General features: G+C 35.9%; 2 protein-coding genes across 8 annotated transcripts; one reads left to right on the top strand and one right to left on the bottom strand.

The window, feature by feature from the left end:
• Positions 1–696: 696 nt before the first annotated feature.
• LOC126593045 (alpha carbonic anhydrase 4-like) lies at positions 697–4,538 on the top strand. 2 transcript variants are annotated; one of them, XM_050258907.1, is made up of 7 exons: positions 697–1,076; positions 2,282–2,499; positions 2,638–2,744; positions 2,896–2,998; positions 3,508–3,669; positions 3,752–3,805; positions 4,248–4,538. In XM_050258907.1, the coding sequence occupies exons 1-7, from the start codon at positions 947–949 to the stop codon at positions 4,335–4,337; spliced, it is 864 nt and encodes a 287-aa protein (XP_050114864.1). In that variant the 5' UTR covers positions 697–946; the 3' UTR covers positions 4,338–4,538. The 2 variants fall into 2 exon arrangements, with proteins under 2 accessions (XP_050114864.1, XP_050114865.1); XM_050258908.1 differs by lacking the exon at positions 697–1,076 and adding an exon at positions 2,014–2,070.
• Positions 4,539–6,431: 1,893 nt separating this feature from the next.
• On the bottom strand, positions 6,432–9,127 carry LOC126593044 (probable calcium-binding protein CML49). Of its 6 annotated transcripts, none has more exons than XM_050258902.1 (6): positions 8,745–9,127; positions 8,421–8,711; positions 7,683–7,729; positions 7,400–7,575; positions 7,176–7,194; positions 6,432–6,743 (listed from the first exon to the last, which is right to left on the bottom strand). In XM_050258902.1, the coding sequence occupies exons 1-6, from the start codon at positions 9,070–9,072 to the stop codon at positions 6,639–6,641; spliced, it is 966 nt and encodes a 321-aa protein (XP_050114859.1). In that variant the 5' UTR covers positions 9,073–9,127; the 3' UTR covers positions 6,432–6,638. The 6 variants fall into 6 exon arrangements, with proteins under 6 accessions (XP_050114859.1, XP_050114861.1, XP_050114862.1 ...); XM_050258904.1 differs by having other exon boundaries at positions 8,421–8,678; XM_050258905.1 differs by having other exon boundaries at positions 8,778–9,127.
• Between the last annotated feature and the right edge of the window lie 7,851 nt (positions 9,128–16,978).

Here is a 16,978-nt window from a genome sequence, read left to right as displayed (position 1 = left end):
AAATATTTAAAGTTGTAAACACACCAACATCCAAAATAATTATTGTGATAATTACCAAGTTAATGTTACTTACGACGTTAATCAGGGGCCGACCGACTTAGAGGCAAGGGGGGTGCTGCCCCCTTGAAGGTTGGAGTTTCCCTTCATATATGCCCTTCAACTGCTTGATAAAATGCGTTAGAGAAAAGTTGCCCCTTTACAGTCTAGTCCTAATATTATTTACCTCTAGTTTGTTGTTAGTTGTGATTACAATTGTAGGAAGAAAAAATGAACCAAGTAAAAAACTATCAAAAAATGCAAAGTAAATGAAATGGTGATGTCAGAGAATAACAAAGCATTATCATTCTTGGATAGGATGCAATGATATCAAACATTGCTAGTATGTTCAAGATAAGTGTGTTTCTTCGTTAAGCATTCATATGAGAGCAGCATTGGAACATGTTAGTTACCCATGCAAATGAGGAATTAACAAGTGTGTAGTATGCTTTTCCAAATGACTTCAGGCCTACCAAGACTCGATGAAAAGATGATATGTATGCTATTTCTAGTATAAAAAAAAATTGTGCGCTACTCTTACTGACCCTCGTAATATTATTTCCTAGATTCGTGGCTGATTTTAATTTCCAGCAGGTGGGAGCCGGGAAGCCAAGAGATGAAAGCGCAAGTAGCCGTTACCTCATAACATTAACAGAGAGTGGGTTAATTAAGCAAAAGCCGCTTAATTACTTTGGAAGGTATGGGAAGGGAAGGGCAGACAATCCATCTCCAATTAATTACTTGTTACAGAAATCCTCTACTGGTCTGAAAAAGGCTTTGTCTTCCCAATACGCTGCTCTCTCTCTCTCTCTCTCTCTCTCTCTCTCTCTCTCTCTACATATTTATATCTCTTCTTCTGACATGCCATTTCATTCCGACTCCTCCCAATCCAATCACCAAAACCAAATTTATGAGCTTGTTCTACGTCGCCATGACCAAACCCAACTTCTTCTTTCTCTTTCTTGCGTCTCTCCTCTTCTCGTCTCATCACTCCTCCTTCACCATTTGCAGTGCAGCAGTCGAGGACTCTGATGAAGTTGGTAATTATTCTCTCCCTCTTCCAACATTTCATTTTCTTTATTTTCCATTATATTTCCTGATTTTTTTTGTCAAACCGTTATGTTTCCTTATGAACACCACATTGTTTACGGTGTTTGTTATGCTTTCAATACACACACACACACACTACACAAATTATATAAGAATATGCTGGAAATGGCAGCTCCATTTTCCTAAATATTGTGTTCTGTGAAGTCATAAGAAACCCAGGATCAAAAATCAAGACAAACAATTTGAAATTGAAGTCCTTCTAACAATATAAATCATTTTGATTCTGATTCTTGCATTAATCTAGGGATTTAATGCACCCACACCAACATTTTACCTTTCTTATTATTCCTTGACCTTTTGCTAGAGAGATTTACCTACACTCCCCTTACATTATAGTGGCATCTAAATTAATAATACAATGTCATGTGAGAATTTTCAAACGCGTGACATTGTTATTTTCTAAAGATGCCAAAATGACGTATCAAGAGTGAGAAAATTCAAATGCACGACAATTATCATCAACTCAACAACTTTGCTTAGTATAATTAGCTAATCAAGCTAACAATGCATGTTTAACACGTAGGACCAATTTTGAAATTATGCATGTGATTCAGATCTAGGTGATTTAAATTTTTGGGTACCCCGCTTTGGACTGACTTGTTGAAAGAAGCATTATATACTTGGTATTTTTATGGAATTAAGTTCAATTAGGTAGCAATGTCACGTGCTTGGACCGACATTTTTAGACCATATGAGTTCTTTTTGGTATTCTTGGGAATAGAGAAAGTATTACTTAGCTTCTTACTGTCTGCCATAGGTTGAATTATTCTTAGTGTCTTTCTAACTTTTTCTTTCTTCTCATTCAAGTCCTTGTTTTTAGTTTTAATGTACACCATCCAATCTTTTCTTTGTCTGAGAAAGAAAGTATCCTCTCTCTCTCTCTCTCTCTCTCTCTCTCTCACACACAGACTGTAAATATGGGTGGTACATTTAGACTTTGGTTATCTTATGAAAGTAGATTTGATTTCCACAATTAGATCTTCTATTTCAATCGTAACCCTTCATTTCAGGTATCACTCAATGCTACGTATTATTGAAGATATTTTCATGAAATAACGTGTAGATATAGGAAATAAGACGCTTGGATTACCGTACCTTGTGATGTAATTAACCTAGTTTTTCATATATGGGGCAGGTGATGAAACTCCATTTACTTATCTTGAAGGAACTGGTAAAGGACCAAAGAAATGGGGAGAAATTGACCCTCATTGGAAAGTTTGTGATACTGGAAAATTGCAGTCTCCAATCGATCTTCTTGACCAAAGGGTGCAGGTTTTCCCTCACTTGGGGAAATTGAAAAGGGGTTACAAACCAGCTCCTGCTACTGTGAAGAACCGAGGTCATGACATCACGGTGAGCTACACCGCTCCCAAGTGTCTACTCTTTCTATTCTCTTCCATATTTGTCCATCATATTGAACTTGAATCCAATCAGTTGAATATGTTAATATGTGACAGTTTTTAGTTGTTTTTAACATGGGGTTTTTATCAGATGAGGTGGAACGGAGATGCAGGAAAAATCAACATAAATGGGACTGATTATAGACTGTTACAATGTCATTGGCATTCACCCTCTGAACATACGTTTAATGGATCAAGGTTTTATTTTATTTTTTTTTTCCCCGGTTTTTCGCAATTTTTATTCTGTGAAATATATAATCTAATGTTGCAGCTACCATGCTAATTTATATTGGTATATAACCATTTCTAATTTCTGTCGATGTATTTCTTCCTCTAATTTTCTTCATAGGTATGCTTTGGAGTTTCATGTTGTTCATTTAAGCTCTACCGGAAAGATTGCTGTAATTGGAATTGTGTACAAATATGGTCGACCTGATCCCCTCCTTTCAAAGGTATCTCTCTCTGTTTGCCTCTAAACCTTCATGAGTTTAAGGTAATGAACGTAAACTCAATGCAATAATGTAGAAAAACCTTATCTATTTATACTTGAGACACAAAACACGCTTTGCTCAACAAACCAATTATCATATCAGCTATACAAACTTAGCTAACTAATTAGGTAATATTGCCTGGATATGTAGATGCAGTGAAAAAACTTAAACAGACCTGTTGTATCATGCTGTGGGACGTTTTGAAGTTGAGAAAAACACTCGGTTATCATTTAACACGTATCAGAAAGAGTAGCATGTAATCCCATAGCATAATTTCCTGTTTTCTATGAGTAACCTCCATTTCTTTGCTAAACAATTGATTGGAAAAGGTATAAATTTTCTCATGAAGCGAAAATACAACAAGCTACGGGACTTTTGACTTTTAAGCTGCTATATCATTTCATACCTTAAATGCCAGACTGGTTCCTGGTTTATACACTTATTTGTTATTTTGTTATCCATTCTGGCAGCTATTCCACCACATAAAATCGGTTGGGATAGAAGGGGAGGTTGACATAGGGATTATTAATCCTGGGGATATTAAGTTCGGAAGCAGAAAGTACTACAGATATATCGGTTCTCTTACCGTTCCTCCGTGCACTGAGGGTGTAATTTGGACAATCGTCAAAAAGGTTTTTCACTCCTTACCCTTTTGCAATGACAGATTTTCACTCTACTCCAACAACCTGGTTGCCAACATTTTTCTTTTTATAGGTGAGGACAGTCTCAAGGGAGCAAGTGCATGCACTAAGGGAGGCTGTACATGATGTAAGTATATCTGAATTCGGAAAATATATATCCCAATTGAAAACTCTAAACGCGAGAGACTGTTTACCTATCCGATGTGAGGTTGAGTACTTGATCCACAACCGTGTGACTTGCTCATTAAAAGATTACAACAAAACCATATTGATCAATATTTCTACTTTGAGTTGAATTGAAACCACTGAAATCGTTGGTCCATAGATTCCACACCTCATCTATAATGTTAAACAATGTTAAAACCAAAGAAGTTGATGGAAGAAGACACTTTCCGGCAACTGGATATTCGAGTTCAGATATCCAATCTCGGGTTCTATAAATAGCTATAGAATGAAGAAAAGTTGAAAGCGTGTGAAAGAAAAAACTAAGGCATTGATGCAGAGACACTTTTTCCTTGTTCAATCTGCGTTGCGCAGTTCAAGTTTAACCGTGTGTGTGTCGTTTTCAGGGATTCGAGATGAATGCAAGGCCAACTCAGGAACTGGATGGAAGACCAGTGCTGTTATACACTCCAAGGGACATTGGAGGTTCTGCTTAATTAGTGTCTAAGTACATTAGAGAGGGATATGTGTGCTTTTTCTTCTTTACCCATTTATATTGAAATTGAAGTTTAATAGTTTCCCACTTGTTGAATGTTGGTTGTATGCATCATTTGTCATATCACGTGGTACCCCAATATGATACAAAAAAATGTTGTCTCCCTACTCTATATTAAGATATATCTATTTGAATACTCTCAGATACGTATTATACTTCAACCCTAAATTAGGCCAAATTTTTTTGTGTTCCTTGTGGTGACACGACATTTTCAATGTGACCCTTATGTTGAAACAGTTGTTAATTGTACCTCCTTGGTGAGTGCCGTTAGCAATTGAGGTCCAAAATTAAACTTTCATCAGCCCGTTAAATAAACCCACATGACTATCACACATAGGGGTTACATTTGTCATTTCAATCCAGATTAAGAAGGCCATGGACATCTAGTATGGAGTTGGATTTCATGGAAAAGAAGTTTTGGACAAGGTGAAGCTAATCCTGGAAATCTACGTCAATGGCTAGAAGACGAGGTGAAGGTGAAGTCGCGCCTAATTTCTTAGGTATAGTTTCGTTTGAAAATACGGATGCTTGTGATAAACCATTGTTGTTTGCATTGCCTACCACATCTTCAATCAGGGGTTGAACTCATGTGCAAACAATATATATCCCAAGATAGGAAGAGGGTTGTCGCACCGAACACATCAGTCTCACTCCTCGTGTTTGCCAAGGACGCAGCCACAGGAGCTGTTTGATTTTGTTGCCCTGGGATCAATCGCTAGGTGGTGGAGGAGAAAGAGGTCGTCCTCCAAATTCCAAGGGATCCATCACCAAATCAAACGACAGATATCCATGGCTTTCTTAATTTGGATATAAATGACACCATGTGATAGTCATGTGGTCTTATTTAACGGGAGATTAATGAAAGTTTAGGTTTGGACCTCAATTGCTAACGAGGCTCTCTACAGAGGTTTAGTTAACAACTTTTTCACCGCGGGGGTAACATTGAAAGTACCATATCACCACATAGATCACAAAAAAATTGGCCTATTAATTATATCTACTAACAAGGTAATCTAATCTTCTTTATTTTTTCGGTAACAAGGTAATCTAATCTTTATGTGTGTTTTAGCAAGGAAATATAATCTCGTAGTAGCAACTATTAAGATAATTTAAGGGATGTATGTGCTCTTCATTTTACCTTTTAGGTAGGTAGAGAGTTATTTGGAAGTACTTTTAAAATTGCTGAAAACGATTTTGGTAAAAATGTTTTTGGAACCAATCTTTGATAAAAATGCAAGTGAATCTTGAAAGAGCACTTGAAATGCTTTTGGACCCAAAAACATTTTCTCTAAAAGCAGTTTAAGTGTTTTTAAAAGCACTTCAAAAAAAGCCTTATATGTAACTTAAAACTAGTTTTTTTTTTTTTATTTATTTGGTGCATGTATTATAATAGCTACTGATCAATCCACGCAAATTCAAAGAAAAAATTCATGTGAAATAAAAAAAATATTTGGTAGGTAGCAAAATGATCATTTAAAAAAGCAAAAAAGTGAATCTAATCCGGTATATATGCAAAGTGTGGGACCATAATTTTCTAGAGCCAGAGTAAGACGAACAGGAATACAAACACTAAAAAAATCCAATCATGGAACCAACCGTTCTGAGTGGAGACGAATTTGGGGAAGGGAGATGAATTTGCGAACGACTTGTATAAAAACATTACACAAGCTACGGATCTGGATCTGATGTCCACCAAACTTCGACTTTTTCCAACACATGAAAGATCAAGTCACCCAAATAAAATTTGGTTTTGGACGCTTCATGGCTTTCCTTTTTGTTATTGAATTCATCCTAATATTAGCACGTCAATCCACACACGGCATAACCCACTTTGGAAGCATTTGACCCCAAAATATAATTTTCGCATTCACATTTTGTATTATCGTGCTGCCTGACTGATTAGGGTAACTCTCATACTGAGCGAGACGTGAGTTGGACTGCCGATTAGGCAGCTCTTATATCGGGTGAGATCACAGGTGGAAACAAAATGAAAGACTCATACTTTTGTAAGTACCATGCATAACAGAAAAGAAAATCACTACAAATAAACTTTTATTTCCAACGCATTAACCTTTAATAGGAAAATGATGCAAAAACCAAACTCTGAAAGCATTATTATATGAAAGCTAAAATACAGCTACAGCATCCACTCCACCAAGAAACAGGAAAAAAAAAAGAAAAGAGGTAGACATTACATTACCGTAAAAACCCGAATTCATAAAGCCTTTTAACAACGAACAACCTACGCAATGAGGAATGGCAGGACAGTCAACATGAACTCCTCATAATTGAAAGTTCCCATACCAGTGTACGCTTTGTCCTTCTCCTTAAACTTCTCAGTTAATCCCTGAAAGACACAAGAATAACAAAAGAAAACGCTCCATTAAGTATCAACAGTTTATCCGCTAACCTACATCTTGTACTCATCCAACAGCATAAAACTGCACACAGACACCCCTTTTTTTGAGCTAACTTGAGATAATGGAAGCCCTTTTTGTAAGGTATTAATGTTGTGAAAACTATGACTCAGTGATGAACAATGATTTTAAGGTTTCCGTGCAAAGAAATTAAGCAAAGAATAAAGGGGTGTTTGTTCTCGTTTTGAATACACTTGCACATCGAGGCTTTTAAGATATGCTAAGATAGCAAAAACTTGTAAACAATGCTCAAATATCAAAAGTAGGAGTGAAATTTAAAGCACAGGACCAAGCAAAAGTTCTCCAATTAAAACTATAAATTAAGTGCACAAAATATAAGCTTTAGTGAAAATCAAACTCACCTTAACAGTCAGACAGCACCTGCATTTAACCAAAACAAACAAAAGAACAATGCATAATCAGCATATCGTTAAGAAAACATAATACAAAATACACCAAAACGAAATGCAATACGTATCTCCAACTCTAACGCATAAAGATTTGATCCTCAAACCAAACCCAGCAAAATATGACAGAAAAAAAAAAAGAAAAAAAAAAAGAAAAAAAAAAGTACAAGAAAACATACTCGATGAAATTGTCATATTCAATGGCCCTCTTTTTGCCTCCAGACTTGTCGAATTTAGAGACCAGCAGTTCCAAAACTACAGGTGACACAGAAAATCCCAGACTCAGCAGTGCATCTCTCAACTCATTTGCATCAATGAACCCACTTCTGTCCCGGTCGAACCTCTCAAATATTCCCTAATCAACCACAACGATTACAAAAGAGTTAATTTCCCACAAAAATTAAAAGAAAAAATCTTAGAAAACAAAAACAAAAACAAATAGAAGGGAATTCTGGGGATTACCCTCCAACTTTGAAGACTGTAGAACAGTGCAGCGAATTCCTTAGGCCCTGTTTTCACAATATACCCACACACAGAATAAATATCATTATTATCAACTGTTTCAGTGAATTAATAGTGAATTGAGCTACACTGAAAGCTACAAAGATATATTGTAGCAAATTAGCAATGGTGATGATTTCAAAAGCACGAAAACAGGAGAGCAACTTGCATGTAGAAAAATGAACTGAGACGCCACGGTGAAACTCTTTCCATCTAAGTAATTCTAATTCTCCATGTGTTCCCGGTCCAAGAATAAATGTCATTCCATGTAGAAAAATGGACCGAGACGCCACGATGACGGTCAACACTTTAAGTAATTCTAATTCTCCAAACACAGGAAAAAGTTCTGCATCAATACATTGGATCCCTCCCGCTTAGCATAACGCGTGATGCCATCAACATCTAACGGTCCACTGACCACGACTGCCATACTCGGAATCACACGGTGGGCCCCGGCGTTTCGATTCTATCCGTTAGGCCCCGGTGTCTGACTTAATTACACAACGCGGGCACGCAAATAGAGACTGAGGGCATGATGGACATTACGCAACATGATTCTAACAGCGACTCAGTGCTCACCCCAGACGACACCGTTTGTGAGCCGATCAAAATCGCAGAATTAGGGCATACATTCCCAAATTGGACGAGAAAATTACACAGATAGGAGTCCATGGAGTGTTAGGGTTTGAAAATTGTTACCGATCTTCCTGGCGTTGGTCTGGGTGAAGGTGTACATGAGAAGATGAACAGTCCTCAAGCTGAAGCTCTCATTGTACGACGACAGAGCTCTCTGCATCTCCTTGTCGTCGATGAAGCCGCTGCCGTCCTGATCCGCCAGCTGAAAGCAAGCTATGACGTTCGGGTCTGTGCCCGGCGGGAACACCGACGGCAACAAAGCCGCAAACGGGCTCCCGTAACCATGAGCAGGTGGTGGGTATCCGCCTCCGCCTCCTCCGCCTTGATTCGGGTATCCGCCTCCGCCTCCTCCGCCTTGACTGGGGTATCCGCCTCCGCCTCCTCCACCTTGATTCGGGTATCCGCCTCCGCCTCCTCCACCTTGATTCTTGTGAGGCTTGTCTGGATTGTACGGCTTCTCTGGCGCGTAAGGCGTGCCATACGGTGCTGCCGGAGCACCGTACGGTGCGGAGGATGGAGCGCCGTACGGTGCAGACGGAGCACCGTAGGGTTGGGCTGTCTGGTGCTGCCCTTGCGGCGTTGCGCCGTAGGGTTGACCTTGACCTTGGGGCGGCGCGCCGTAGGGCTGGCCTTGAGGCGGCGCGCCGTAAGGTTGGGCTGGTGGTGGAGCGCTGCCGTAGCCGTAGCCGGGAGGAGGGTGTGGGTAGCCTGACATTTTCTTTTGTCCTCGAGGAAGGTCTGAAAATGGGGGGAGTGTATGAAGATTTTTGAGACCGATGGGGATGGATGTATATAAAGGATTCAAGTTTCAAGATCGGACCTGGAACGGCAAGGTAATTACATCGTTGCCATTGCATTCCAAATTTTAACATTTTCTCTTCTAGTGTACTTAGAATACCTGTCCTTTGTGAAAATAAATGGGAGAAGTCCACTTTATTTATTACTGATTTCATTTTCTTTTCTAACCTGAAAAAAAAAAAATTACATAGTATATTATTTTTATCTTAAAACCATACATATAAAAAAGGACAGGTATTCCAAGTATAAGCGCATCTCAACTAGTTGGTAGACGGCAATGACAATTGTTGAGTAAGGGCAATAAATTGTTCTCACTATTCATTCTAAACAATAATTGCCTTGGTGCAAGTCAACATGTTTGGAAGGAGAAATGGCAAGACCGATTACTATTCACAAACACTTTTTCTTTTATTCTTATATTTCTTTAATCTTTTCTTTGTCTTATCCCACGTATCATTATTGCCGTAGATTTTTGGGTACTTTTAAATGTTAGTTTGCAAGTGTGTTGAACTTTGGAAGATTTTAAAAGTGAGAATAATGTAGGTTTATTTAATTTTTCTAAATAATTTTTATGATTTTTTTTTAATTTTTTAGAGTTGGATTAATCCTGGCCGTTGAATGAATTTTTATTTATTTATTTTTATTCATTTTTATTTTTTAAATAAAAGGCTTACAAAGACCCATGTGGTGTGGGTGGGGAAGTGGGAGAGCTGGTGAACAGCTCACGCGTTGGAATAACTCTGGGCTTCACGTGGCCCCCTGGTCTGTTAGGCTTCAAGTAGGGCGCAAGCCCTTGCAATTGTTGAAGGGGCAGCTGCTTTCAACCAATTGCCTCCCATTTTGTCGACTGTTGGAGGAGTTTTTTTTGGGTGAAAGGCAACTCAACCCAATTGCCCTTGCAATTGGGTGACTAGTGGAGATGCTCTAACTTACTTAGAAAAATTACATAACCAAATACAAGCATGATTATATTTAGGGTTCTTTATATAAAAGCCCATGCAACACTTATTTTCTTAACAAAAACTCATCTCATTTTGAACATTAAAATAAAACCCAAATTTGAAATAGATTGCCATGGAAAATAAGTGCCTTATTATATACTTGTCTTACCATCAAATGTTCCATTTCTTTTATATGTTTGACAATCATTGTAGGTAAATTATTTTGCATGTATGTACCGGGCACATTTGTAATTATTATATATATGTGTGCAAATAATTTATCTACATTTGTATGTAAAATATAGGTAATTAATTAATTTTTTAATCAATTGGCTAAAAACATTCTTTTATTTTGTAGGTAAATTATTTTGCATGTATGATTACATATCCTGGGCACATTTTGTTATTGTTATTTGGTGTGTGCAATCAATCAACATTCCTTTTTTTTTTTTTTTTTGTAAGTAAATTATTTTGCATACATTATTACCAAGGTTCTAAAAGACGCTAGCCGCTAGTTGGGCGGCGGGCTGGAGTCTATCGCCTAGGTGGATTTAAGTAAATCTATTATATTTCGTGTAAATAAGTGTATGTTTATACTTCAAATATCTATAATTTCATCATAAACTACTACATAGAATGATATATATATATATATATATATATATGTATATTATTGAGTACTAGAACATAATAAAAACATGAAAAACAAGCATATAATGTGTGTTTGTTTAAGTATTCGACAAGTTTTTTACAATTTATTGAAAAAAATAAAATGCAAAATGAAAGTTATCTATTTTCTGTCTAAGTGAGTCGCAACCTAGGCGAGCGCTTAGGTGGGTCTGTGTGGGTTGGTGGGCCCCTTAGCAAGTCTAGGCGTCATTCTTAATTTTCAAACGCCTAGGCATTAATCGGGACAATGAAGATTTTTAGAACAGTGATTATTACATATGTTAGGCACGTTTTTGATGTTATTATGTATATGCGTGTGCAAATAATTTTCCAAAATATACGTATTTAATTAATTTTGAATCAAACAATAACTATTTATTTTGTAGGTAAGATGTAACACCTCACATTGACCAATGGATAAGGGGTGATGTGCCTTATATGTACAGTGAGGTCTTTTGGGGACTCACTGGCTTCAGATTTCATTGGAAGTCCAAAGTTAAGCGAGTTCGGGCGAGAGCATTTAAGGGATGGGTGACCCATTGGGAAGTTACTCATGAGTTCCCAGAACCAAAACCATGAAGGAATGGTAAGCCCAAAGCGGACAATATCATGCTACAGTGGAGACGAGCCTGGAATGTGACAGAATGGTATCAGAGTCGTTCGGTGCAAATGTGTCGAAGAGGACGTCGGGCCCTTAAGGGAGGTGGATTGTAACATCCCAAATCGACAAACGGAGAAGGAGTGATGTGCTTTATATGTACATGCTCCCCTCCCTATAGCACAAGACCTTTTGGGAACTCACTGGTTTCAGATTCTATCGGAACTTTGAAGTTAAGCGAGTTTGGTCGAGAGTATTCTCAGTATGGGTGACCCACTAGGAAGTTCTCATGTGAGTTCCTAGAAACAAAACCTTGAGGGCATGGCCGGGGTGCAAAATGGACAATATCGTGCTACGGCGGAGCCGGTTTGGGATGTGACATAAGGTGTTGGTAATTTTGAACAAAATAAGTTTTTTTTATTATTTGTAGGATATACTAATTTACCTATTAGCATCATTTGAAAAGGAACGAAAAAATGCTCAATTTTACACAAATGTGAAAACAACTATATAAGGAACAAAACTTTAATACCAGGTAATTTGTTATTAATATGCATGGAAATCATGTTTGAAAATTTATTTTCCAGATCAGCGTAAGCTATTTGAAATGAATCAAATAATCTAGAATAAATGTAGATAACAAGTAACATATCCAAAGTCAAAGTTATTGGGAGTAATTTAGACATCCAAAAATACAATATTTTCCAAGTCAAATTTAATTAGGCTTTTTTTATGAGCATCCCACGTTAAAATTTAACATGAAATCATTTATGTGCCCTATTATGTAATGACAATTTCGACCTTATTAGGTTTAGAAAAAAACAAGAAATTTCTAAAAACACCCTAAATCACTTTTAACGTATTATTTACCTTCTTCACTATCAAAACCCCTCGCTCTCCATTGTTGAACAAAATCCTAACCAAGCTATGAGCATTGTTTAAGCTATTTGCGTTATTTTATTCCCTAATTTTGATTTCAAAGGAGACCAGTCCCAAATATCTGCTTGTGATTTCCCAGAAACTATACTACCCAAGCCCTATTATTGATTGATTTAAGCCTAATATTTATTTACAATTCCCAAAAAACCATATTACCTAAATGCTTCTCTCTTAGGAACTTCTCTAATAATATGAATTTTGTTTCTTTGTGCTATCAAGTTTAACCTCTAACCATGTAGCAATTCTTCGGTCCTTTTAGTAATGGTGCCTCACTGTTTTCGGTGGTGAATTACTGCAATATAACTCATTCAATTTAAGGGTGAATTATTGCAATTACCTATTCCATTCAATTGGCACCTCTCAAGTGTCTGTTTCCTTCTCTCCACATCAAGCACGCAGGAAGTTAGGGTTTTTTTCCTTCAAAAAAAGATTTGAAGAATGTGGGGTGCATAGAAAACGTGCGGTGTATGTAGAAAATGTAAGGTGTATGTTGAGAATATGGGGTGTGAGGTGTGAGGATATTATGAGGAAATATGTGGGGTGTATTAATATCATTTTAATTAAAAAAAGCAAATGTGGGGGTTTATTCAACAATATGTCGGGTGTTAATATAATAAGCCATTAAATTATGGATAATGCTTAGTTGAAGCCTTGTCATTGGGTTTTTGTTAGATAAATTTATCATGGTGGGTTTTAGTTAAAGAATTGAATTTCAAGGTGTATACTCATATTTTCAGTTATATTTATGTTCTAAGTTTGCAAGACTGTGTATATTTAGAACCGAAAAATTCCCCTAAAAAGTGACTTATAACGAAAATAGTGTCCGATTAGTCTTAAGCCATTTCAAAACATGCTATTTTTTTTCTAAGACGGGACGCTAAGGTTTAACATACCCTCAATAAATCTTACACCAAGCCCTATTTTTTATTTAATTTTCAACAAAATAAGCATTTTAGTGATGCGTTTGGTAGAATGAATTATTTTTATTTGCAAAATCTTAAAAGTGAGATTAAATGGATAAGGTCTGGGCTTGTAATTATCTTGAGTTCGAATCTCCGTTCTCATATGTAACATAGTAATATCTTGTCTTGGAAGAAAACGTGGGATCAAATTGGGAAGTGTGTTCATAGAGATGGCGAGGGAAAATTGATAATTTGCACTAAGTTGAAGATAATCATAGAGCTCATAGAATTACAAGTTGTATTAGTTGTATTCAGAACGCGGTGTCCATCTTCAACTGTGCGACCGACGACGACCTCCATCGTCAGTCAAATAACTTTTCCCTTTTGATTCTAAACGCCATTGACTCCTTCTGCCCAGGGAAAAATGGCATTGACCCATACAATCTTTTGCATGAATTATCATGATATGCACAAATGATATATTAAATGTGAAATATTGTGCGGTTTCCGATGAGCTCGGATGAGTGTTCGAAGTCTACTCATTATTTTGTGATTAGTTATGCTTTATTATAATATTTTTGGATCTACTTATTTTTATCGAATTTTTTAAAATCTAGTTTGAAATGACTTTTTGGGACTGAGCTCTTCAAGATATTATTTGTAATGCCCTTTTCTTTTGTTTCTTTTTTCTTCATTTTTTTTTTGAAAGAGTGACAACGTTATTCACCCTTCCAGGCCCGAAAAGTCTATAGGGAACTTTATGCTGTCTGTAGTCACAGTTAAGCAACTCCCGTTTATCAATGAATGAAATATCGTTCTCTTCTTCAAAAAAATAAAAAAAATAAAAAAAATGATATATTTGTAGTGTGAATTTTTATATAAGAAAAATTTATAAGTCGATTAAGATTGTGCATGTGATATTATACATATTTATTTTATTTTATAATTTATTTGCATTTTTAATGTTTTGTAAGGCTTGTATGTTAGCAACTAAAGCTGGTTGACATTTTGCTATTGCCTAGAAATTCCAATACTCTTATTCTATTTTTTTTGGGAAAATGGGCAAGTTGTGGATTTGGTGCAAAAATCACATGGAAAAACCACTCCATTTAATAACCAACTAGCCTTATTTTAATTTAATATTTATAGCTAATTTTGGTTGATCTTAGTTTTTCTTTATTCGAACAAATAAATACTGACTACTTTTTAGGGTTCGTTTGAAAATGTTTTTAAAATGACTGAAAACGCTTTTAGTAAAAATATTTTTGAAATTAATACTTAGTAAAAATTCAAGTGGGTGCTAAAAAAGCACTGTAAATGCTTCCTACCAGAAGCACAGAAATGACACATGTTTACTTGGAATTTAAACTTGGGAATTGGAGGTCCAAAATTCCAATTTTTTTTTTCTCGGTGGAAATTCTAAATTTCTATGTTTATGAATTCAAACAAATGAATTGGTGCACATCAATTTATAAATTCTGACTTTTACCCTAATTCCAAGTTTATTTTCCTCATCCAAACATAGTATAAGGGGGAGGGGGTGAGCTTAGCGTTACAATGAGCCAGGAATAATGTGGTTCAAATTCGTCTTTGGCAAGAATCGAACCTTAAGACCTTTCACTTACAAGTGAATAGGAATACTATTAGACCGTAGTACTAAGTATTGTATTAAAAATAAGGATCTAGCTACAATACTTACATGTATTTAATATAATCACTATATCGACAATCAGATGGTGATTGTACTAAATACATATACTTACGTGAATTATATCTGACAATGTAAGTATTGTAGTCAATTCCAAAAAAAATGAAATAAAGTTTGTAAATTAGGTTTTGTTTTTAAAAAAAATTAAAAAAAACTAATGGATGCAGTTATCTATCTATTCAAAATACCGAAAAATGCCTTTAGCTAACTAAATTTCAAGAAATTGCATTTTAATAGTAAAAGTTATTCTTTAATAAAAAATTGGAGGAATAAAAGTTTCCAACATGATCCTTTATGAATCCTTTTGGTGAGGATCTTGAGGATCCGTAAATCGTGTTCGTTTATTGTAAATCGTGCGGTCAATTTTTATCTGGTACTGTTTGTGTTTAATTTTAAATAAAAATATTTGACATGATTTATGACCACACGATGTACGATGAATAGATATGATTCACGGATCCTCGAGATCCTCACAAAGAGGATCCGAATTCTAAAGGTTTTTAAACCCAAGTCCAACGAAGTCCTTTTCATTCCCTTTTTTTTGTTGTTTATTTTTCTTTTATTTGGTTCATTACATTCTTTTTAATTAGGGAGTTTCATATTTAGAGACAAAAGCTTTCAATATATTTAAAAAAACTTCACTAGTTTTTAAACATATCAAGAAGAAAAACATAAAAACAACTAAAGCCCTGCCTAAAAACATGGAAACAATGTTTTAAAATATCAGTCATACCCCTAAGGCTTTAGGGTTGTTAATAGAACCCAATCCTCACAACTCCAACAAAATTATATTTGCCATAAGCTCAATCTATCATCGATTATTTCTGCATAATCAGTTTTGAAATTCTATGCTGAATCAGTTTGTATCTTTTATTACTAGAATCAATTCAACCCGTCTTCAACCATTTTTGTAGAATTAGTTTAACTCATCCTCGATCATTTTTGCAAAATTAGTTCAATCAGTCATCGACTATGTTTGCATAATCAGTTCAATCAGTCATCGACTATTTTTGCAGAATCAGTTCAACCTGTCTTTGACCATTTTTGCAAAATCAATACAACCTGTCATCGACCATTTTTGCAGAATCAATTCAACTTGTCATCGACCACTTTTGCAGAATTAGTTCTCGACCATTTTACCGAATCAGTTCAACCCGTCTTCAACCATTTTGCAAAATTAGTTCATCCTCGTCTTCGATCATTTTTTCAGAATCAGTTCAACTTATCCTCGACCATTTTTTCAGAATCAGTTTAACTCGTTCTCAATCATTTTTGCAGAATCATTCATCTCGTCCTCGACCATTTTGCATAATCAGTTTAACCCATCTTCGACTATTTTTGCAGAATTAGTTCAATTCGTCTTCAACATTTTTGCAGAATCAGTTCAACTCGTCATCGACCATTTTTACATAATCAGTTCATCCCATCTTCGATCATTTTAGCAGAATCAATTCATCTCGTTTTCGGCCCATCCTTGAGCATTTTTGCATAATTAGGTTTTAGTAGAACCAATTAGTACATACAGCACAACCCCTCCTTGATCATTTTGTATAGTTTTTTTAATAATCAGATTTCAATATGTAAAACATCAACAAAATTACAAACATGTCATTGGCCTAGTCTGACCTCGACCACTTTTGCAGAGTCAATTTCTAATATATGTAGAATAAGTTTTGTATAGTTTTTAGTGGACTTGGTTTGTATATTTTTTAGCAAAAAAAAATTTCACCGGGAAAAGATATTTAACTCTTAATTCCCCACTCTTTCTGCAAGAGAACTGACCTTATTTACCATAAACACTCCATCATATACTATTTCCATAATGAGAGGGAAAATGTGGTTGGAAAACTCCCCACCTTAAGTCTTGACGGGCTAAAGTGATTTTTTTATTGTTAAATGCGTGTTTGAAATTCTCTCGAGTATATGGGTGGACATGATTTGGTTCAATACAGTTCGAGATGAAGCCTTTGGTGCAATTTGAAGTTTGAACCAATATGGAACCAAACCATTTGGTTGCGGTTCGTTTGATTTCAAACGGTTTTGGTTTCGGTTTCATTGCAAACTAA

This window comes from Malus sylvestris, chromosome 12, assembly GCF_916048215.2.
Source record: "Malus sylvestris chromosome 12, drMalSylv7.2, whole genome shotgun sequence".
Lineage (NCBI taxonomy): Eukaryota > Viridiplantae > Streptophyta > Magnoliopsida > Rosales > Rosaceae > Malus > Malus sylvestris.
The sequence above is the reverse complement of the archived record's forward strand: the minus strand, read 5'-3'. Positions and strand labels throughout refer to the sequence as shown.

What these genes read in the sequence shown, in the direction of transcription:
- LOC126593045 (XM_050258907.1), top strand. Translation starts at nt 947, where the DNA reads ATGAGCTTGTTCTACGTCGCCATGACCAAACCCAACTTCTTCTTTCTC. An exon ending in CTGATCCCCTCCTTTCAAAG is followed by an intron (nt 2,999 to 3,507) that starts GTATCTCTCTCT and finishes CCATTCTGGCAG; the next exon opens with CTATTCCACCACATAAAATC. An exon ending in TAAGGGAGGCTGTACATGAT is followed by an intron (nt 3,806 to 4,247) that starts GTAAGTATATCT and finishes TGTCGTTTTCAG; the next exon opens with GGATTCGAGATGAATGCAAG.
- LOC126593044 (XM_050258901.1), bottom strand. Translation starts at nt 9,072, where the DNA reads ATGTCAGGCTACCCACACCCTCCTCCCGGCTACGGCTACGGCAGCGCT. An exon ending in GACCAACGCCAGGAAGATCG is followed by an intron (nt 7,730 to 8,420) that starts GTAACAATTTTC and finishes TTGTGAAAACAG; the next exon opens with GGCCTAAGGAATTCGCTGCA. An exon ending in ACAGTCTTCAAAGTTGGAGG is followed by an intron (nt 7,576 to 7,682) that starts GTAATCCCCAGA and finishes GTGGTTGATTAG; the next exon opens with GGAATATTTGAGAGGTTCGA.